The 24,266-nt window shown below is 42.7% G+C and overlaps 1 protein-coding gene across 2 annotated transcripts in view; it reads left to right on the forward strand.

Moving 5' to 3' along the window:
- Positions 1–24,266, forward strand: part of slc8a4b (solute carrier family 8 member 4b) — an 89,015-nt gene that overhangs the window by 30,549 nt on the left and 34,200 nt on the right. For both annotated transcript variants that reach the window (XM_066681194.1, XM_066681195.1), the window contains 3 exons: positions 17,445–18,530; positions 19,582–19,845; positions 20,354–20,838. In XM_066681194.1, the coding sequence (XP_066537291.1) occupies positions 17,502–18,530; positions 19,582–19,845; positions 20,354–20,838 (1,778 nt within the window). In that variant the 5' untranslated portion in view covers positions 17,445–17,501. The remainder of the gene's footprint in view (positions 1–17,444; positions 18,531–19,581; positions 19,846–20,353; positions 20,839–24,266) is intronic.

Genomic DNA, 24,266 nt, shown 5'->3' on the forward strand with positions numbered 1-24,266 from the left:
TAAATTAGTTTTGGTGTGGAGCATTCAGTTTATTCATCTAGCCAATAGTCGCCAGCGGTTGTTGTGTCTGAGCTCTATTAAATAAAACCCCTTTGCCTCTTTGTTCTACATTAATGTGTTTGATTTGAATTCTCTTATGTTGAGCCCTAAAGGTTATGCTTGCACTCGATTTCCCATGAGCCCTTCTAATGGATGTCAGCCATCTTCACGGCCCATTGGCTATGCCTTGTTGAGTCAGCAGGGAGGTGGGCATGGTACATAGCCCCAAAAGGCCTCATGCCCCCTAACAGATATGACTTGGGTTGTAAATCTTGATTGATGGAGAATACAGTGTGTTCATTCTCTGACTCCTTAGTCCTTTTCCCCTCTGAACTGAAAGTGCAGTGTTTGGGAATTGGCAGACTCTTGAGGAATGAGAGGCATGTGTTATTTGTCTTTGTTTGTGAATCGTTTGCTCCCTGGGGAGCCCACAAAGTGCAACTGCAGCTGCACTTTCATGTATTGCATTTGTATACAAAATAATAACGCTAAAGTAAACAAAAACAGCACACTTCAGCTGGCATGCCAATTTTCACTTCGCTTCCAACATGAAACATTGATGGCAGCAATCATCGGCTTTGGATAAGATGAGTGTTTGACTGTGGCATGTTTTTCAGTACACAGGATAAAGCACTTTTTACACCCTGAGGTGCTGTGTGAAAGCTTGCAGAGTTCCACAAGCAACCCTTACACACAGCGTTGAGCGGGTGCTGAGGCTGACTGGCCATGTCTGGACCTGTCAGAGTCCAGCAGGAGGAGAAACATTTAACTGACAGCAGAAATAAGGCCTGACCTAAAATCAATGCATGGAGTCAGTGTGTGCTCCAGAGCCATGGATACTGATGGGGAGGTGTAGAAAAGCAGGGGCAGGGACATGCATATTTTTGTTACTGTCAATGAATTTTGATTATGATAAATTAATTATTTGTCTGTAACCACTTTCTGTAACTGCAACTCAGGGTTGCGGTGGGCAGGAACACACCCTGGAGGGGGCACCAGTCCTTTGCAGGGCAACATACATCTCACACAATCACTCACACACATTTGAGTAGCCAATCCACCTACCGACAGTGTTTTTGGATTGTGGGGAGAAACCCACGTGGACGTTGGGAGATCATACTAAACTCCTCACAGACAGGGGCACTGGATAATGCGGGTAATGGTGAACCTGCCTATCTGGGGCCATCCTTGGTTGGGCTACCAGAGCCTACCTAGAATCAATGGGCACAAGGCGGGAATACACCCTGGAGGAGGCGCCTTCACAGGGCAACACACTGACACACACTCACACATTCACTCACACACACACCTACGGACACTCACACACACACATACGGAGTCATCAATCCACCTACCAACGTGTGTTTTTGGATTGTGGGAGGAAACCGGAGCACCCAGAGGACACCCACGCAGACACAGGGAGAACACACCACACTTCTCACAGTCACCCGGAGCGGGACTCGAACCCACAACCTCCAGGTCCCTGGAGTTGTGTGACTGCGGCACTACCTGCCGCCCCAATAAATGTATTTTTGTTCCTAATTTTTTTATACTCTCTGTTATAATAGAAATTAATGATACCAGGCTGAGTGCTATGCAACTGCACCCACAGCGGGGCTCGGACATACAACCCCAGGTCCCTGGACTACCTGTTGTGCCACCATGCCCACCCCCACATGATAAATAATAACAATAATAACTATAAGACCTTACACTTATATAGCACTTTATACATACTGAATTATGCTATACAATTGAGACAAAAAAATTAATCAGAGCAAGAGAATATTCAGAGAAAAGAAGCAAGACTTTTGTTATGCAGTTATATAATGGTAAAAATGGAAGAAATAGAGAACATTAAGAGTGATGACATACACCACAGTCTCACATTCGTCATACATTGTTTATAAAACATAGAAAATGGATGAAGCTTTATGTGTCCAGGAGCGTAAGATCACATGTGTTACTGAATTAAACTCTCATGGGAGCATCCCTGCCCATCGGAGTGAAATGAACATTGAACAGTTTCATTCGCCTACAGGCAGATTTGTGGCATCGTGCACTACTAGATCAGATGGGAGGAAGACAAAGGGAGGAAAGTGGACAAATGAAAGAAAGGATGAAAGCAGAAAAGAAGTGAGGGCGGTTAGATGGCGGAAAGCTTTAAATGGTCTCATTTTCTATCCTCTTTTGGCTTGACACTAGGCCAATTTTTTCCTCTCTCACTCTCTCTCTCTCTCTGACTCTCACTTACTCTCTCTTTCTCACACACACACACACACACATAGTCTCCTCTGACCATTTCTCCAAGGTCAGCTATTACAGCAACACTTAAAAAAAAAAAAAAAAAACGAAGCGTCTAATGAATCTGATTAACCCCACACACACCGCAGCCGGCACACCTCCTCTACCTCTCCATTTTCCCCTTCTGCTTCTTTCTCCACTCTTTATAGCAATATGCTCCCATTGACTACCTTTAATGGGTTAATTAATCACCAATCAGTGCAGTCTTGATTAAAATGATTTTAATGTAGGGTGATGTGGTCTTTTTGCTAATTATTATGGACGTCACGGTTAATAGGCTTGTAGAATCACTCCTGTTCTAGCTTATTGATAGGGTCTCTCCCTGTGAAGTCCCGATGTCTACAGATCCTTCAAATGAGCTGTCATTACTTTGAATTTCATGACGTTCAGCAGTGTTGTGCTGTGTGAATTACACGCTGGCCTGTCTGTTTGAGGGCATGTAAATAAGACCAGCTCAGCAGAAGAAATGCTTTTCTGTTTAAATAGACTCTTTTCCAAGGGAATTGTCCTTCAGCGTAAACACATTAGATTACAGGAGCATAAGCACTTTTTCCTCTCCAAGGCTATGTGAATAGGCCTCAGATGATTTTTGCACTACAGGTTTCTCTTCCTGGGTCTCTTCTTGCTCATAGTTTTTTTTTTCTTTCTTTTTCTTCCACATCTTTCTTTGCACGCCAACATCATTAGGCTCTTAGCCCTGCAGGGCTTTTCCTGTCAACAGAAGGACTCTCCTGATTGTCAGTTTTCTTTCCAGTTATTCCATTAAGGATTTTACACTGACAAGACCTGGCTCCCTGCTTCCACCTTCTGATTATTTCTTCTTCCCAGCCGTATGTTTGATGGCTTCTCGTTTGATGACCACGGGCCAGAGAGGGAAGACAGTGTGAATTCTTTGTTGCTCTAATTGGTTGTTTTGTATGGCAGATTAGCTGTGGATTAGTTCTTTGGCCTTCAAGAAAGAAAACAATCATATTTATTTGAAGCCTATGAATTCGTATGAATATTCATTCATTCATTATCTGTAACCGCTTATCCAGTTCAGGGTCATCATTGAATCATGGAATCATTGGGCGCAAGGCAGGAATACACCCTGGAGGGGGCGCCAGTCCTTCACAGGGCAACACACACACACACACACACACACACACACTTTTTGAGTCGCCAATCCAGCTACCAATGTGTGTTTTTGGACTGTGGGAGGAAACCGGAGCACCCAGAGGAAACCCCCGTGGACTCAGGGAGAACACACCACACTCCTCACAGACAGTCACCCAGAGCGGGACTTGAACCCACAAGCTCCAGGTTCCTGGAGCTGTGTGACTGTGACACTACCTGCTGCACCACTGTGCCGCCCCTGAAAAATATTGCCTTCTGCAATATTTTCCTGTATTTATGGTGTGTTTACAGATCGACAGTCTGAAAATATAGAACCAACCAAAGCCTTGTTTAGTCGCATTGTATTAAAAGAAGTGGGAATGCTGCCATTCGGACCCTGGAGTGCTCCTTATTAGTGGACCCCTGAGGAGGTTGATCTCAGTCTGTGTCCACAAGATGTGGTTCGTTTGAAGTAAGAACACAATGTGGACGACCAATGGAACCAGTAACACATTTGGCATGTTAAGGCTATTATAAAGTAGTTGATATACACACATACGTACACTGATGCGCCATAACATTATTACCACCTCCTTGTTTCTCACTGTCCATTTTCTCAGCTCAACTTCTCATAGAGGAGCCCTTTATATTTTTACATTTACAGACTACTGACCATCTATTGCTCTGCATACTTTGTTTGCTGCTTTTCACCTTGTTCTTCAGAGGTCAGGACACATATAGGACCATCACAGAGCAGGTATGATTTTGGAGGAGGTTAATCTCAGCACTGCATTGATACTAACAAGGTGTGTTGCCTCGGTATGAGTGGATCAGACACAGCACAACTGAGTTCTGGATTAGAATACAGGTTAGACACAGGTTACCACTGCTGCATATGAAATGATGTCTAACAAAACAGCAACAGTATATAACATAACAACACATACTGGTTGCTGTATGCTTACTGGTTGCTTTTTGTGAGGTGGGGGATTCTCTGACCTAGATAAGACAAAAAACCCCAGCAATTGTGTATGATGTAATAGTGTTTTAAATGTTTATTTAAACATAGTGTGTTTACTCCATAAAGTGTTTTGTAGAAAATGTGGTTGTACACACAGTAAATATGGTTCTTCCATGGGAAAAGATATCTCCTTTTGATTTATCTCAGGCATGCTGCGAGCCCCCAGGCTAGGAAGTGTTGGGCCGGATAGCTTTTGGAGTCCTGGCTCATTTACAAATTTCCAATCAGGTCAGTGTTCAGCAGTGGCCCTGATCACAACACTGACTGTGTCTTTAAGCATGTTTACCTGCAGCCAAGCTCTGAGAGTGCTCCGAGCCCAGCAAAAGAGGATTCCTAAATGCTTTGCTGTTGTTTGTAGTCAAATGCTGGAGGCCTGTGGCACTCGGGATGTGTAGCTGTTAATATCTGCTCTGTACTTTCAAGTGCACGGAAAATCCTCCGCCAGGCAGAAGCTGTTTATAAAGGAAGGTCATAAAAGATCCTCTAGAGACTTGAGCTTTGCCCTGCATCACTGCCTGCTGTGAACTGAACATTCGCTTCAAGACTAGATGTCATCACGGTCTTGAGAAAATATAACTCACATTTATTTCTGGAATCACTGGTTTATTTTTGCCCGGTTTGAAGGGACCCGCTGCCCTTCACACTGTGTAAACCTCTTTTGATGACTAAGCCTATGGCAGTTTTATAAAGCAAACTTTGCTTGTGTAAATCCTTCCATTAAAACAAAAAGGTTCAAGAATCTTTGTCTTTCTTCTGAAGATACAATTCTGAGATGTGTAACATGGGCCAGACATTTTCAGTCTTAGACCTTGACTCCAGTGAAGGGTCCTGGATTAAATGATCACTGTGTCTGATGAAGCAGGGAAAACCTGAAGATCTGTTCATCCATTGGACTGGAGCAAAGAAAACTAGAAATAAGTCATAAATTACCCCCCTGTGATTACAAACTCCTAAGAATTCTAGATCGAGTGTTAAATTCCTATATTTATAATTGAATCCACTTCAGGCCGACTCATTCATGACATCACTGATTCATTTATTTATTCATTTTTCACACAGGCAAACAGAGAACGCCAAACCTCTCACAGAGTGTCACATGAGGCAGGGCTTGAACTCACAACCCCAGGACCACAGAGACTACCTCCACTGTTCTGCCACTAATTAATATTAATGTATTTATAAAGGTCCCTAGAACAATGCTATTTTCAAAACTTCCTTGTCACCTGTTTCCAACACAACTAAGGGCTTCATATTTACTGTACAACTGGATGTTCAACTGGTGTACTGGGAAAGAGGTACCACCTTCAAAGAAAACTACACTTATAAAAGTTTTAAATGGTTTATAAATGGTTATTGTCATTAATAATAATTTTAACACAGATATAAAAGGGCAAGAATGACCTCAGAGAAAATGTCAGAGAACTTGAGACCTGAGTTTTCCGGAATTACTTTATTTAAGCAAAACCAAACCCATCATATACAGAAAATAAACACGGACAGAGTGAAAGAAACACAAACAAGAAACAAAACTGAGCAGAACTTGGACAGGAACAAAAGCGAACAGCCGTGAGTCGGCGTAGGCATATACACAAAACCACTCAGACACAAAAGCACACATCTACACCCAAGGCCAGACAAGGGAGCACTGAAAACAATCAGGTATATATATACAAGCAGCACAGACAAGGAACACCTGGGAGAGAAAACCAAGAGGGCAGGGCAACAAAGGAGACACAGGAGGGAACACTGATGACAAGGTCACACAAGGCAAAAGTGTGACACACAACATTAATCATTCATTCATTCATTCATTCATTCATTCATTCATTCATTCATTCATTTATTGCCTGCAACCAATTATACATTTCAGGGTCGGGGTACACATCATATTATGATTAATGTGTAAAAAGTGGTTACATTTTTTTAAAAATTAACAAATATATGTTGACAGCTAAAGAGGAAACATGTCAATATCCGGTAAGATCCGAGGTTTAACAGGATAGAGGAGTGTGGGTTCACTATATGACAAATAATGTTATTATTAATGCATTTATTAACGTTCATTAACAGATTTATAAGCAATTTACAAAACTTTATAAATGTAGCTTTATTCTAAAATGGTTCTTCAAAGAACATTATTTCAAATAAGATGTGGAACCTTTTACATTGTTTAAGAAACTCTAAATAATCTAAAGTTTATATTAAATATATTTCCTAGAATTTAATATATACATAAAGAAGCATATGAAACCGTTTATTTATAAGTGTGCTTTGGTATAAAGCAGCAGAGGCCTTTCCAACATGGCAAGCGTGATAAAACATATAGAGTGGCTTGTGGAGTGTTCGTTGTTGCAAACTAGGTCCCACCCGACAGTTCTGAGCCATATTTCCTGTGAGAGCTCCCAGCTGGAAGCTTCCACGTTACCTAAACCTTTAATCCCTGGCTTTTGCTCTTCATTGGGACTCTGCCCATTTTGCTCTGTAGACAAGACTTGGCTTTGCTAGACTACTTATTAACACTCCAACAAACTCCTGTGGATCTGGGGTGTTGTGAGGCAGCCCTGGTGGGTTCTAAAACTGTAGTAGAGCAGAGTGTGGATCACCCAGGCAGCCTCCTGCCATTAGCAGGGTAGAAGGCAGAGCAGGCTGATCCCTCCCTGAGCTGCAAAAGCACCAGGTGCTAAATTCGGCCTCCTCAGCTCCACACGAGCAGCATCCTGTAATGTATGGCTCTTTTTTTTTGGAGGCAGGGAGGCAACGAGAGTCTGGAAAGAAAGTAAGAGAGGGAGGGAAAAAGAGAGCGGAGAGAGAGAGTGTGTGTGTGTCACTGCTGATTGTGATTTCACAGCAGTGCCTGCCTGAGCAGCTGAAAGATGGCGCATTTGAAAAGGTTGAAAAGGTTTCTGGGGACTTAACAGCATGTTTGACTTGGAAGAGGCCTGGCAGGGGGTGAGAGAGAGGGAGAGAGAGTGTCTGTGAGCACCTTTATATGTGTGTGTGTGTGTGTGTGTGTGTGTGTGTGTGTGTGCATGGGTGTGTGAAGGGCAAATACAGGATGCTTATGAAGCTAATGAAGCAGCTTCACAGTGGATGTCACTAAAGACATTAAAGCCAGTCCCTAAACGTGAGCGAGTGTGAATGAGTGAATATGCAATTTCATGATTTACAAATCAGTTCTATACGGTTCTTCACATCTAACAATGCTTATATACAAACACACACACACACACAGACATACACACAAACACACATCTGTGTTAGGGATGGTCAATATAGGTTGCTTATCATGATAAAATACTTGAAAATACATTTATCTGACTATCGTAGCACCACTGTAACTGGGAGCGGTGAAAATAATGCAAAATAAATAAAAATATAATAAAAAATATTTAAAAAATGAAATGCAAATATACTACAAGCAGACCCAGATCATCAAATCATAGACCCATTGGCACAAATGGGTTATTTAAGTTAGCTGTCATTCAGTGCAGTTTATCTAGGAGGGATTTTGACTCCATTGGCTGCAGCACTAAATGATGAACAGCTAGCTCTGGCTGCTGATTGGCTAAACAAGTGGTGATCAATAAGAAGCGCATTCTTTCGTGCTGGGGAGTATTAGCCCCACCGTCTGGCTGAGAGAGAGCTGCGGCGCTACATGGGGCTAATGTAAATAGACCTGGGGCTATAGCCCTGTAGCCAGGGCCTAGGCACGCCCCTGACTCTATTGCTACCAATCATAGTGCTTTATTTACTGTCAGTTAACACATGCTTATTTGCCAAATGGCCATGTAACCTGACGTTTTTATATTTTATAAACTGCTCATGTGGGCCCCCAAGTGACCTGGGCTCTTGGGCACATGCCCATAAAACCCCTGGGCTAATCTGGGCCTGACTACAGGTATCAAAAGACAACTTAATAACTTAATAACTTATTAGTTAGCGTTATACCAGTTCTCTCTGGGTCTATAGAAGCTATACGCCAGTGATGAAACGTGTGCGTTATAAGAGATATACCAACTATACAGTGTTATAACAACCCATTCTACACGTAGTTCTTTCCAGCTTTGTTTAAGCTAAATACCATAAAACATATGGCATATCAGGAACATGTTTTGGAATTATTTTAATGTTACCTTTAAATCCTTGATGTTAAAACCTAAGCTTGTCTGCGCAAATCCATATACACGCACATGCACACGCGCGCACACACACAGCTGGTCAAGAAAAAAGCAAATCACACAGAGTACATGCATTTAACACACATATTACAGACAGCTTACACACAGGAGGTCAATACCGAGTGGCTCTCTGTCCTTGAGGCACAGAGGGAAGTGGTCTTGATGAAATTAATTGAACCAATTAGCAATCTGCTTTCTGCTGTGATGAGTGATTATCATGCTCATGTGCGAGAGTAGCAGGGAGTGGACAAATGTCAAGCCGTGTGTGTGTGTGTGTGTGTGTGTGTGTGTGTATGTGTGTGTGAGAGGGAGAGAGAGAGACAAATGGTTTTCTTCTACTATATTTTGCTTCATTGTGGTGTTGCTTGTGGTAGCTTAAATATGTGCTGCTTAACCCTTAGAAGTGGACACATGCTTTAGTTTAGCTGCGTTCATGTGACATGTGATCATAGTCAGACCACGTTTGCCCCCAAAATCAATAAGTGATTAATAAAAGGCCAGTTTATTCAATTAGTTTGTGTGGTTTGTGCTTTTACAAGGTGACAAATGTGAATTCTCACTGTACAGAGTGCTGTACCTGTGCCAATTATTGTAGCAAAAACACACGATTCATTCTGTAAAATCTTTAATCTACTGATTTTTCATTTACACATTTAAAATATTCATTCATTATCTGTAAGCGCTTATCCAGTTCAGGGTCGCGATGGGTCCAGAGCCTACCTGGAATCATTGGGCACAAGGCGGGAATACACCCTGGAGGGGGCGCCAGTCCTTCACAGGGCAACACACACACATTCACTCACACACTCACACCTACGGACACTTTTGAGTCGCCAATCCACCTACCAACGTGTGTTTTTGGACTGTGGGAGCAAACCGGAGCACCCGGAGGAAACCCACGCGGACACGGGGAGAACACACCAACTCCTCACAGACAGTCACCCGGAGCGGGAATCGAACCCACAACCTCCAGGCCCCTGGAGCTGTGTGACTCTGACACTACCTGCTGCGCCACATGATGCCCACATTTAAAATATTGTTTTTCTAATTCTTAAAACCACCCTAAATATGTCATAAGTAAATATGGAGCTAGATAAGGAGTTATATTAAGATTCAGTACATGCTCTAAGTTAAAATGCATGGGATTTCTTTCCTCACAGCAGTGTGTGCACAGCAATATCCAACAACAATTTTCAACAGATTCAAATAATAGTGTAAAATTGTTTTGAAAATACCGTTTTGACAGAAGTTGAATGAGTTTCAATTGGGAAACAGTCCTTATACAATGACAGTGCGGCTTCTTGCCTTTTTTTTGTAGTACACATGCTGCTTTCGGAGGCTTTTTAACAAGCTGACGATGGCTGTTATTACACTGAGTGCTGCTGGTTTGTAGATCTGTCTTTATGTATTTACAGCAAAGAGCTGTTGACTAAATGCAACAGCACATTAACATGGACTTCCCAACTCCTCTGCGCTACTTTTCACCTCTCATACACGTCCACTCAAAACAGTGACCTGTGAAAAGCAGCAGGAGTGTTTCTGAAGCTTTTGTAAATCAGGCTGTGAGGTTTCAGCAGTAATCACAGTGAAATGGTGGACTTCATACATGTCATGGTTTACTATCTGTGAGTGGACCGAGCACGGAGATCCAGTCTTTCAGAATCAACGCTTAATTTAACGTCCTGCTTTTCTTCTCAGGCGCATTGGAGAAGAGGGCGATATGGTGCACTTCATTTCACTCGTCCACGGAGCCAAGGCATAAAGATTCACTTTAATGTTTGTTCTATTTTGGTCACATTTCTTGTTCTCTCTGTGTTTACAGCATTTTGTCAGGTTTCTTTATACTTTCATTTTTGTCTCCACCCATCACTTTCAGGAAAGAGGTGACTCCTAGACCCCTCTTCTCATCTCTCTCTCTCTCTCTCTCTCTCTTTCTCTCTCTCTCTCTCTCTCTCTCTCTCTCCTTTGTGGGACACATTTGTCACACTATCAAATCTCACAGCAACACAGGGTTTTTCTCCAGCCTTTTATTACAATTGCTATCATTTGTCACAGGACAGAGACAGAGCTGCAGGCATAGAGAGAGAGAGAGAGAGAGAGAGAGAGAAAGAGAGAGAGAGACAGTTAGAGAGAGAGAGAGAGAGAGAGAGAGAGAGAGAAACTGTATATGACTGAAGACAGTAGAGTGGTGGGCTCTATCAGTAGCAATTTCGTGGAAGGTAGAGAGAGAGAGAGAGAGAGAGAGAGAGAGAGAGAGAGAGAGAGAGAGAGAGAGAGAGATTTTTTTTATATTTTTATATTTTTTATATTTACTACACACACTCTCCCTGGTCCAGCTGTCAGTGTGGTGACTGTTAAAATGTTCTTCCAAATAATACACCACACACCATTTATTCATGCGCACACACAAACCCACACACACACACACACACACACAAACATATATAAGCACACACATATTGCACAAATGTAAGCCTGGGATAAATGGTCTGCTTATGGGTGCATGAGACGTTAGCGTAGTGCTGTTTATATAAAGTTAGTAGACACCTTATAATTAGTGAACACAACTATTTAAGCAGCAATTAATCCTTGGATAGGATGCTTGGATAATCTCCATAGAGATACATGAGAGGAGTGATGGCTCCCCATCGAATACATTTGGAATAAGTTTGAGTGGTGTTTGTGATCCAGAACTAATCCCGCAACAACATAAGTTCCTGACAACACTAATGCTCTCGTGGCTGCTTGCAATCCAATCCTCACAGCAGTGTCCAGCCTAAAGCCTTCACAGAATTAAGTCCTGCTGCAAAGGTGCGACACTTATGCCGAGGTAATTTCCTGGCTTATGAAGAAGCAGCTGTTCGTTTTCAAAATTTCAGAATCCATTTCGAGCCCCTGCTGCTCAGCTCTGCATATGCAGTGTGCCTGGGTGTAGAAGGGCGTGGGCATGTGTGGTACATTGGGATGAAACATCGCTGTAGGTGATGGATGAGGACGGAAACAGATCGATATGAGGAGATTCCTGCTGAGGGAATCAGAGAGATATTGGTTTACTGCATGCTGACACAGGGGGCTGTTTGGAGTGTGGACTGAACACAAACTCACACACATCCACAGCACATCTAGCAGTGTACGCTCACCGTTAAACAGTGCTTACTTAAACTGGATGTGTATGAATGAAGGCGGCACTGTGGAAAACCAGGGAGTGTCTTTGACACACAGACTGTAATCCACCGGTTGCTCTGCATACTTTATTAGCCCTCTTTCACCTTGATTTTCAAAGGTCTGAGCCCTTGCAGGACCAGGTACCAACAAGTAAGCAGATGATTTGGCTGGTGGATCGTACTCAGTGCTGTATTGACACTAACGTGGAGCGGTGTGCTACACTGGTGTGAGTGGATCAGACACAACAGTGCTGCTGGAGTTGTTAAACCCCTCAGTGTCATTGCTGGACTGAGAATAGTCCTCCAACCGAAAATATACAGCCAAAAGTGTCCAGTGTCCACTGATGAAGGACTAAGCGACAACCAACACAAACTGTGCAACAACAGATGAGCTACTGGCTCTGACTTTACATCTAAAAGGTGAACCAATGAGGCAGGCGTGTGTATAACAGAGTGGACAGTGAGTGGGCACAGTGTTTGACAACTCCAGTAGCACTGCTGTGTCTGATCCACTCATACCAGTGTAGCACACAGCTCCACGTTAGTGTCAATACAGCACTGAGTACGATCCACCAGCCAAATCATCTGCTTACTTGATGGTACCTGGTCCTGCAAGGGCTCAGACCTTTGAAAATCAAGGTGAAAGGGGGCTAATAAAGTATGCAGAGCAACCGATGGATTACAGTCTGTAATTTAAACGTGCTCTGGTATGGTCAGTGGAGCGGAGAGAATGGACAAATGAGGTGGTTATTTTTGATTGGTGTACTTTGTGCTAGTGTATCACAGGTGTGTGTGTGTGTGTATAGGTGTGTGATAAACGAGATCTCACAAATCCACAGCATGCTTAAGGTCATGTGGCACCATGTCTGTGGACACTGCTCATAGTGACAAAGAGGAATCCAAATCACTGCCACATTTTCAGTCATGCAGAGATATTGGTCAGTGGAATTCTACTTGTACGTGAGTGTGTGTGTGTGTGTGTGTATGTGTGTGTCCACTCGGACACTGGGTTTTCTGCCACCACCAGACTGCATATAATTGCTCGGCCAGAGCTGAGGGTCATGCACTGCACGCTGCATTGAGCATCAGTGTGTAAAGCTGTCTAATTATTCGTCTCATCAGACCTGCATACAGTGAACTGCTGTAATCCAGCACTCTAATCCCTCCCTCTACACCACACAGCCTGCACCACACACTCTCAGCACTTAGCCTGACTGAGCACAGGGTGACGGTTTCATGCACACACACACACACACACACACACACACACACACACACACACACACACACACAGCTGGAGTCTCTGATTTACAGCCCTGTTATAACACTAGTCTAGGTGAGGGGCCACAATGTTAGCACACCGGTGTCATGCACGAGGGGATCATTTACAGCACTGATGGGCTTAAAGGCCAAGGTCAGCAGAAAACCAGGGTCTTTACTTGGCCGGAGGTCAACTGCGATGAGCAGGTCAGCCACATTCTCGCAGGCTGCAGACTCAGCTGGTTTCTGCTGCACACTCTCTTTATTAAAATGTTCTCTGTAGATATTAAATGGGGGTGTCATTATTCACTAAATTTAAAATTCAATTTCATAAACACAGTGGTGTCTCTATCCAGGTTTTTTCCCCATACTGTAAAAGCAAGGAGTGGATGAGACTGCCTTATGGTAATATGACCATGTTTCCAGCTAACAAAGACAGCCAGACAGTCAGAAACCATGGCCAAATGTTTGTGGGCATGGGGCTCATCTGCTATTTCTACGTAAATGAGTTGCATTAATAGTTGGTCTTTACCTGTTTGCTGCAATCACAGCCTCTACTCTTCACGGAAGGCTAGATGTTTTTTTTTTTTTTTTTTTTTTTTTTTGTGTGTGTGGATCTGATGCCATTCAGTCATGATCAGCTTCTGATCTTGAATGATCAGCTTTGGATCTCAAACACTCATTCCAAATGAATAGAATGCAGCTTCAATCCTCCGGTTAAGTCAGTTCCTCTGGTTTATACCCCTCTAGTCCATGCCCTTTCATTTCCTGTTTTTCTGTGGCGCTTATACAATCAAATTATGCATTTGGGAATGCTTGGATAGTGAGAAGAAGAAATAGCAGTGCCTCTCTGTTTCTTTTACTGGTTCAGATTGAGGTGTGGTCTCAGCTCTGCTTTAGCTGCCAGGAACTCTCCATGGTGCTGAACAATGTGAGGTAAATTCAAAGATGTTTCTATTATGGAGCTGTTCCTGGTCCTGAATTGGAAGATTCTACTAACATTGTTCAGACTCCACCTGCTTCACATATACACCATCATATCAGCCAAATCATTACAATTACTTCATTGCATCTAGATGCATGGTCCATTTCATCTGCTATGGTTTCCATATAAGGGCATTTTGTAGCTCTGCAACAACAGACTGTAGTGAATTGGTCGCTCTGCATACGTTTTTAAGTACCCTTTCACCCTTTCATAGTTTGTGTTTGCGCTGGTACAAATCAGACACAGCAGTGCTGCTGGAGTTTTTACATCCCTCAGTGTCACTGTTGGACTGAGAGTGGATAGTGAGGGGACACAGGGTTTAAAAACTCCAACAACACTGCTGTGTCTGATCCATCCAGCCAATCACCATTGTGGACACCATACTACCATGAGGAACAAGGTGAATGGGGTCTTGAATTGTAGAACTAAATGTTCTCCGTTATGGTCAGTGTAAATGGGCATTGAGTGCAGAAATAAGGAAGTTGTTTTAATGTTATGGATGATTGGTGTATATCAGTCTACAAGCATACTCACTCATTGCTACTCTAAGTCCAGCACCCCCCACCCCCCATCCTCCACAGTCCACCCACACAGCAGGAACTAGTCCATTAGATTAATAACACAGGCACAATCGTCATAAGTGACTGCTGACATCAGAAACAGGCTGTGTGTGTGTGTGTGTGTGTGTGTGTGTGTGAGAGAGAGAGAGAGAGAGAGAGAGAGAGAGAGAGAGAGAGAGAGAGAGAGAGAGAGAGACATGGGGGTGTAGAAGGACATAACATTTAGAACTTGATTTAATTTTCAGATCATACAATTATTGCTCAAAATAGAAATTGATAAATGTGCGAAGGGCATTGCCAAAAGCACTCCGGGTTGTGTGTGTGTGTGTGTGTGTGTAATCATGTCAGAGTTGTGAAATGTCATGAATGGCCAGACAGTGTGTGGTCTGTCAAAAACACTCAGGTCTGTTATGTTCAGCCTTAAGGAGAGAGAGAGAGAGAGAGAGAGAGAGAGAGAGAGAGAGAGAGAGAGAGAGAGAAGAATAAGAGACTGTATGTGAGATAGAGGGAGAAAGAGAGAGACACAGAGAGAGAATGAAGAAAGATGACAGAGAGAGGTCAGTGGTTTCTGGATGTCTTAACCTCATGGATTTTTTTGTGGCATGAACGACTGTGCCTCAGGTTTCACTGATGATCTTCTTGGTTCAAAATATTATACACAAACACACACACACACACACACACACACACACATACATACATACATACATACACTCTGTGTCTACTATCTGGCCTGAGTACCCCCACAAACTTTTAGAGTTTTTAAAAGTTTTAGAATTTCGGATTCTCTCTCTCTCTCTCTCTCTCTCTCTCTCTCTCTCTCTCTCTCTCTCTCTCTCTCTCTCTCCCTCTCTCTCTCTCCTCGACGTTACGCTGTGGGTGAATGTAGAATGAATCCTAGGCCGAGGTTCAATAGTAAATTGGTCACCATCAGTCACAGTGACACCAGGATGATGAGAGGGATTATGTTGAGTTGGTTTAAAGGTCACAGCTGGCCTTTATTTTTGCTTGTTAGCTGCCTGAAGCCTGTTAGCATTGCTGAAAGTAGCAGCAATAGCATGAGAAAGTTTAAAACAGTGGAGCTAAGAGCTGTTCAGAGGAGTGTGGACTCCGTTGTCTGCCAGGTACACTCTGAAATATCACAGAAAAATGCTGATAATGAACACTGCTAATGTGTTAAACACCAGCTTAGTCCAGTGTGAAGTGTATTAACAAGCTTTGCCTGCGATAATCCGTCTCTGTTAGTGCAGGCAGGTTCAGATCAGAATGGCCTCACTTTACTGGACCTTAAAGTCTTGGTAATGGATGTTTTTTCAGACCACTTGCACAGTTTTCAAACACGCATACACACGGAGAAAAGAGGACTGACATTGTCAGGAGTCTCAGTCTGTGTGTCAGTGTGACGTCCTGCTGGAGAAGATATGAGGCTGATGTTTTAAAAGGTGAGGGACAATTATCTGGGTACACAGATGGGGAAAAGAAAAGGTCACATGACAAGATGGCGGCAGGTAATGATGGAGTGGACAATCTGTTGGGACATGAATGGAGCTTCTTAGAAGCTCTAAGTGTGTTGCCTCAGTTGTTGTTAGGTGTATTATAAGAAAGTTAGCCAAAATTGGATAGTTATAGTTGTGTTCAGCTTTGTGATGGACTGGGGCCCCCTCCAGGGTGTGTTTACGGACAATGAAAGGATGAGTGAATAGTATTGTTCTCTGATGCGGGTCCAATAGTAGGTTGACAAAGTTTGATTTTAGTTGAAACAGATTGTGATTCATTCATTCATCTGTAACCACTCAATCATTCATCTGTAACTCATTTTCGTCTTGTTCAGGGTCATGCTGGGTCCCAAGCCTATACCTGGAATAACAGGAACACACCCTGGTTGGGTGCCTGTCCATCACTGGGCACCACGCACACACAAACAGTCACTCTGACAGTCATACACTCGTACCTAAGGACACTTTGCCTGACCAACCTATCTACCAGCGCCTGAAGGAAACACAACCACAAGGAGAACACAACAAACTCGTCACAAACAGTGTCCCGAGGAGGGGTTTAAACTTGTTGAACATGTTGTTTGAAAAAAAAAAAAACTACAAAAACGATACATCGGATAAAGTCCTGCAACAGCACACACTCACACTGTGAGATCTCATGTTGTTAACTGTGCATTTCTTCTTCTTGTGGGGTTGTGGAGAGAGGGATGTTTAATGTAGCTCATTTTGTATGTGTATTTTAAAAGTAAAATATATTGCTAAATGAGAGATAATCAAGATGTTGTTATTTGTATAGCTATGTGTATTGGAAACGAAAGGTTACTGTGCAGACTGTGCAGGGACAACACTGTCAAATCAAAAAAAAAAAAAAAACACCCCCTGCTCTGGATACCTGGATATATTTCTGGATACATGACCTACTGCAAGTGGTGAAACATTACATGGACAACATCTTGTTAATGGATATTACACATGATAAATATTCAGGGTTTTATGAAGTTACAACAAAAAAGAGCAATGAAAAGAAGACACTATCAAACAGTCATTTTATGGTCATTCCTTTGTCAAATGACCCACTAAACCGAGCTGTAAAATCAAGTGATAAAGCAGCACATTAACACCAAGAGCTCTGGGAGGTCTTAACCTGAGTGGACAGCGTAATTTTCTGAAAACATCTCATGCTATTGTTTTCCAGCCTGATCTCACAGCCTGAAGAATCGGGTTTTGGAGTTTTTTATTCCCCTGTGCAAGTTTTTGACATTTGAGAAACCATCTGAAATATAGTTTCTGGGTCTAAAATATTTCCTCTCTCTCTCTTTCTGTGTTTCTGCTGCCTTCACAGGTTCAACCCACAAAGAGGTTTGTCTCTGCCATTGAGGAGAGCTGACCTTTCTTAACCATGCATCACTCTGTTCAAACCACCTATTTCCTTCCCCCTCTCCTCTTCCTTATCCTTCTCTGCGTCCCCTCCAATGCGAGCTCCCCTGACCTTGCTCAATCTACTGCCAACTGTTCCCAAGGCGACGTCTGCTCTGAAGGCGTGATCTTACCGGTATGGAACCCCCAGAATCCATCTGTGGGCGACAAAGTGGCTCGTGCCATTGTGTATTTTGTGGCGCTGGTCTACATGTTCCTGGGCATGTCGATTATTGCAGACCGCTTCATGTCTTCCATCGAGGTCATCACCTCGCAAGAAAAAGAGATCACTATCAAGAGGCCCAATGGTGAGACCACCACAGCAACGGTACGCATCTGGAACGAGACAGTTTCTAACCTGACACTGATGGCTTTGGGTTCTTCGGCTCCGGAGATTCTGCTGTCAGTCATTGAAGTTTGTGGGCACCAGTTTGTAGCTGGAGACCTGGGCCCGAGCACTATTGTGGGCAGCGCCGCCTTCAACATGTTTGTCATCATTGGACTCTGCGTCTATGTTGTACCTGATGGCGAGACCCGGAAAGTCAAGCACCTTAGAGTCTTTTTTGTGACCGCTGCCTGGAGTATCTTCGCCTACGTCTGGCTCTACATAATCCTCTGCGTGTCGTCCCCCAGTGAGGTGGAGGTTTGGGAGGCTGTTCTCACCTTCCTCTTCTTCCCTATCTGCGTGGTGCAGGCGTGGGTGGCTGATCGTCGTCTGCTTTTCTACAAGTATGTACGCAAGCACTACCGCGCTGACAAGAATCATGGCATTGTGGTGGAAACGGAAGGAGGTGAAGAGATGGTTAAGGAGACAGGCTTCACCAAGATGGACATGCTGGAGCTGGACGGCATGGCGGCCCATCTTGACGGAATGCTGGGAGGAGAGGACGGACTTGGAGGGCGGGATCAAGAGGAAGAGGCCAGGAGGGACATGGCCAGGACATTGAAGGAGCTCAAGCAAAGACACCCAGACAAAGACATGGAGCAGCTTATTGAGATGGCTAACTATCAGGTACGGCAGAGCTCCGATTAGTGGTGCAGTGTTCAATAGTCAGTAGCATTAACATTAGAATTCCAATGAAAGCTAAGGGCCATAAAGGGCATTTCCAGAGAATACCTTCATACATATAACATTGGGAAGTGTAATAGTTTCAAATTTGTACAATTTCACCACTGCACCCCAAAAGTAGTTCAACTGCCAAGACGTGTTTAATGTCTGCACAGTTTTTCTTTGCTTTTAGCGCCGAAACTATGAGACTATAAAAAATGTACATATTTTTGCAAAAAGCTTCTAGTTAAAAAGGGACACCGTAGGCAAAAATGGCTAAATGAAAAGTGTAAATCTTGCTAAATACATTGCAATCATGCATCGTACAGTGCTGACACAGTAGCCTCTTAAATTGGATTTTCCAGTTTAAAGAAAAGGTACTGGCCCATTGTTGATGCAGTAGAGGACCTATTTAAACTGCTTTGTGGTGATTCTTAACAATATGAAGTTAAATAACCAAATATCGAGGCAAATGAGGCTCACTATACAAGCTGTAGGCTTAGCTAGGCTTTGTTCCTCCATGCTAAACCTAAACTAATAACAATGGCCAAAGATTACAACAAGAGAGGAAGTAGAAAAAGGAAGCAGGGCAGTGCTAGCTTATGGCTAAGCTAATGGCTTAAAAATATGCCTCTGTCTAGTTATAATGTAACTAGTTAAATATTTTTCAAACTCACACAACAGACCACTAAATGTATGTACAATTTGAAATGTTAATTTCTAGGAGTTCAAACATGTCTAGGCCTATTGGCTACATTTTAAATTTGAGGGGAAATTTGACATAACCAAGCTGTTTTATTTATCTGCTTGTACGAAACGACCAGACATGACACAGTGTCTACATTCTGGAGGAAGACCTTTATTTTCTTTCCACTTGTTTTATATTAAATAACAGCATCTTTTTCTTGTCATCTTCACTGCCTACACAATTAGCACCAAGGTTATAAATAACCCACCAAATAACCAAATATCCAAAGCCTACTGAAACAGTACATTCTCTCTGTGGTCCCCTCAGGTGCTAGTGCAGCAGCAGAAGAGCAGAGCGTTTTACCGTATCCAAGCCACCAGGATGATGATTGGTGCAGGGAACATCCTGAAAAAGCATGCAGCAGATCAGGCTCGGAAGGTGGTGAGCAGTGGAGAGACGCGGGAGCAGGAGGACGACCCCTACACTACGCGACTTGAGTTTGAGCCAGCACTCTACCAGTGTTTCGAGAACTGCGGCTCTTTGAAGCTCACAGTGAGGCGACACGGCGGGGATGCAGGCTGTACCGTCAAAGCAAGTGCTTTCAGTTTTATTGTTTTTAATAAATACCATATCCATGTTTGAACCTTCCTCACCTTTTATATAAATGAGGAAAAAGCACATAATTATGCAGTGCTAGAAAACTCAAAACGGTATTATATTTTCTTCAACAATAACGTAAACATTTAGGTTTACTCTGAGAAATGTGAAAATGGTTTTGTGCACATGCTTTTGACTCAGTATCCAGTAGATATCATAAGGTTTATAAGTAATGCTCTTTTGGATAGCACTGTATTTAAGCCAAACAAAGTTGTGCTATTTTTAACAATATGTTTTTCAAAATAGCAGCGTAATTTATTCTAATATTTGAAAGGAAAATATAGTCATTATAAAATACAGCTGTGATATGAAAACCCTGTCAATAACACTCTCATCTCATAGCAATGACACATATTTGTACTTGATTTTGTCCAGTTCTAATAATTACTTGTTCATGGCCTTCTCTTTACCTCCATAACATTTGGGGCATGTTCCTCCCCAGGTTGACTATCGTACTGAAGATGGCACTGCCAACGCTGGCTCCGATTATGAGTTTGCTGAAGGCACTCTGGTCTTTAAGCCTGGAGAGACGCTGAAGGAGTTGACCGTGGGCATCATCGATGATGACATCTTTGAGGAAGACGAGTACTTATACGTTCACCTCAGCAATCCACGCATCGTGGGCTGGGCTGACGGACACCCTGTGGCCATGGATTCCGCAGCCCCCACCCCCAAGGCGGCACTGGGCGAGGCTCACACAGCCACAGTGACCATCTACGATGATGACCATGCGGGCATCTTCACGTTTGAGAGCGAGTCTACACGAGTCAGCGAGAGTGTGGGAACGATGCAGGTGAAAGTCCAGAGGACGTCCGGCGCTCGGGGTCTTGTGGCTGTACCATACAGGACCATAGACGGGACGGCCCGTGGGGGGGAAGACTACGAGGAAACTTCTGGAAAACTAGAGTTCCAAAATGACGAGACCATGTGAGTAGTGTGTGGGTGAAGCTTCTTCTATTCTGTGTACACTCGTAAGAAAGGATGGGTGTAGCACACAAAAATCTATATAAGTGCTAAGTATAAAAAAATATAAAGATCATACAAATCGATTAAATCTAGATAAAGCTACTTTCACATTCAGAAACATCTTCAAGCTGCCCTACATGGCCAAAAAAGACCTTTCTCTAGTTCTAATAGTTTAACAACATATTCATAAGTATTACGCTGTATGTCAGGACGTCTGTGGTGGGATCCTGATGGAAGAAGCTGAGCTTTAACAATTATGTGAAGATTGTCTAATAAAATAATCAGTTAAATGTCATTTAATGTGCTCATCTGAACGAGATCTAATAAAGCACTCCTGCTGGCATCCCACAAGCTGGCTGCTGGGTTTAACGATAATATTACAGAACATCATATCCTAGTGGAGGCTTTAAAATGAGCTGCAAATAACTATTTAATCATTCGGATATTTCTGAGTTGCCATATAAATGTTTCCCCATTGTTCTAGCGCCCTGAAGAACACAGGATTTTACAAGAATCGTCTTCTTTGAATTTATGATACGTCAGTCTTCACAGAGGAGATTAATGCTTCTAATCTTTCTACCATCCATTGGTGTATATATTGTGAGCATTTGGGTGTGTGTGTGTGTGCGTGTGTGTGTGTGTTTGTTTGTTTGTTTGTGTATAGTTGTTTTTTTTTTGAACATCTGTCAAAATTGTTTTTTAAGCTAAGGCACCGTGGTGAAAGGATTTTAGTTATTTCTGGTCGTGTGTCCTTAAAAGACTGTAAGCATGTGTGTGTGTGTGTGTGTGTGTGTGTTCACAAGAAATACTTGTTCTCATCTATGATGTAGGCTTTTTTCAGATGAACAGCTGCAGACACTGAGGGCTCTAGCTGTGAATCTAAGGTGTGAGTAGCAACAGAAGTGTGCGTGTGTGTGTGTGTGTGTGTGTGTGTGTGTGTGTGTGTGTGTGTGAGCAATTTTAAAGACTGTGTGAGCTCATGTACTGGTGTGTTAAGTGAAAGCAGGCCTTGTTTAGTTTAGATGTGAATATTAGCAGTGAATATTAGCAGTGAATATTAGCAGTGAAAACTAAATAAAAAAGCAGTTCAACTGAACCCTTGAAACAAGAGTGACATATAAGAATAGAGTCAATGCGAAAAAGAGCAGGCAAGAAAAAAATAAGAGAGAGAGAGACTTTGTAGTCTTTGTAGTGACTACTTTTGTTAAGCAGATGCCCAGAGATCGATTCACCACTAAGCCAGTGAAACAGAGAACAAACACAACATGCAGTAGAACAGCTGAAGTGTTAAAGAGGGACTGAATTACTGAATCAATACGACTCACACATTAAACTCACACTCAGTCTTGTAAAGCATGCTTTATGGGCATTGTCCATTGCCTTGTGCAGTGCTACAGCTCAGAGCTGGCCAAAGTCACCAAGCCTGAGTAGAATTAAAGCTAATCTTTCTTTCTTTTTTTGGCTAATGCTCATGTTTGAATAAGATCAGATTCTCAAAGCATTTTCCCAAAAACTAGTGTAACACCCTCAGGGTATTAATTCCCTTCACATCAGAAAGAGATCTTCAACAAACACATGTGGATGTGCTGTGAGATACACCTCTGGCTGCTGTGTGATTCATTCATAGCACAGGGCAGAGGTCTTCATATCTGGACCATGGATACAGGTTCCAAGCTGGGATTTTAAAATGGAACACTGGTTTGACACTGTACAGTTATTCTGGAGTTCTTTTGTTGATCATGACCACTTCCTGTTTCAGTAGGATATGTATGTTAGGTTGCACACATATAGCATCCCTCTGATATCCATCAGCATCAGAAAAACCCAGGAGCTGTCAACTCAGAGCAGACAGAAGGATGGGAACTTGTAGATTAGGAGATATTTAATTAGCGTAAAAAATAAAAAATATGCTGCATGTGTGTCACCTACACACACACACACACACAGATCAAACGCTTCTTAGGCTAGGGTCATTATTTTGTGTTAGTATCACTGATGATGCTTCTGTCTTTTTTTACACCTGCCCCTCCTCCACCTTTCTCTTCTTCTCTGTCTCTGTTTTTTCTCTGGTTCTGTTTTCCTCGGCTCTCAGTTCAGAGGGCTTTATTGCTATGACGTTCCTGCCCAATCAGTTTCTCTCTCTCCCCATCTGTCCCTTCATTCCTCTCTCTCCCTCTTTTTCTCTTTCTCTTATGACCTCCAGTCTCCTTCCACCTCCACTTTTTACTTTTTTCCTTCACCCTTTTACTCCCTTTCTTAGCCCTCATCCTTCTATTCCACCAAGTGCACTCTCTCTCTCTCTCTCTCTCTCTCTCTCTCTCTCTCTCTCTCTCTCTCTCTCTCTCTCTCTCTCTCTTTCTCTCTCTCTCTCTCTCTCTCCCTCCCTCTCTCTCTCTCCCTCTCTCTCTCTCTCTCCCTCTCTCTCTTTCTCTCTCTCTCTCTCTCTCTCTCTCTCTCCCTCTCTCTCTCTCTCTCTCTCTCTCTCTCTCTCTCTCTCTCAGGATTCTGCTGTCTGCAGTAACAAATGATGTTTGACTGAGTACACTAAACCTCATCTCTCTGCTCATTTCCATCTGCACCCTCCCCTCCTACAACCTTTTATTAATACCCCCACCCATAATGTACATGAAATATCTTGCAAACAATGTCTAAAATGTTTAGAAAATATTGTTGATATAGACTTATAGACTACAATATTTCACAAAAAATTGAATTTCTTTCATTTTAAAACTTCACCTTCTGGTTATTAAGAGGCTGGTTGGTTAAGAGGCCACATTTCTCCAGCAACTGCCTCTACTCCTCCAGAAGTCTTCAGAATAGATGTTATAACTGTGACAATTTGATTGCAGTCAGTTACAAAGGCATTAGTGAGGTCAGGTGCTATTGTTGGATTAACAGTTCTGGATCGCAGACAGTGCTCCGGTTCATCCCAGTGGTACTAGATGGTGCCTCATCTATTGAGGAAGTGCAGATCTCCCAAACTCCAATGGCTGTAGGAAGGCAGTGCCTTTATTATGGAGATTATGCTATTTGAACCCATTATTTCCTAATGGACTCTTAATAACTCTCAGCTGAAGAGTAACACATGCTGGAGCTCAAATAAACAAACAGTGCTCATTGCTGCCCTCTAAGGATTTTAGCATCAGTTTAAGAAGAAGCATTTGTTTCTTTTAAAGCTTCCAACAGGTGTCTCAGCTCATGTTTCCTGCACTCAAAAAAATAATAAACTTTTGAATTTACATAATATTTTATATCTATATCCAGATATAACATTTTAATAACATTAGAATAAAACCAGATAACATTATTCCAGTGAGTGTGATATTCTGTGTGTGAATGTCTTGGTTTCAATTTTTCCAAATCTCTCCTCGTGGAGTCCGTATTATTTG

This window comes from Hoplias malabaricus, chromosome 9, assembly GCF_029633855.1.
Source record: "Hoplias malabaricus isolate fHopMal1 chromosome 9, fHopMal1.hap1, whole genome shotgun sequence".
Taxonomy (NCBI): domain Eukaryota; kingdom Metazoa; phylum Chordata; class Actinopteri; order Characiformes; family Erythrinidae; genus Hoplias; species Hoplias malabaricus.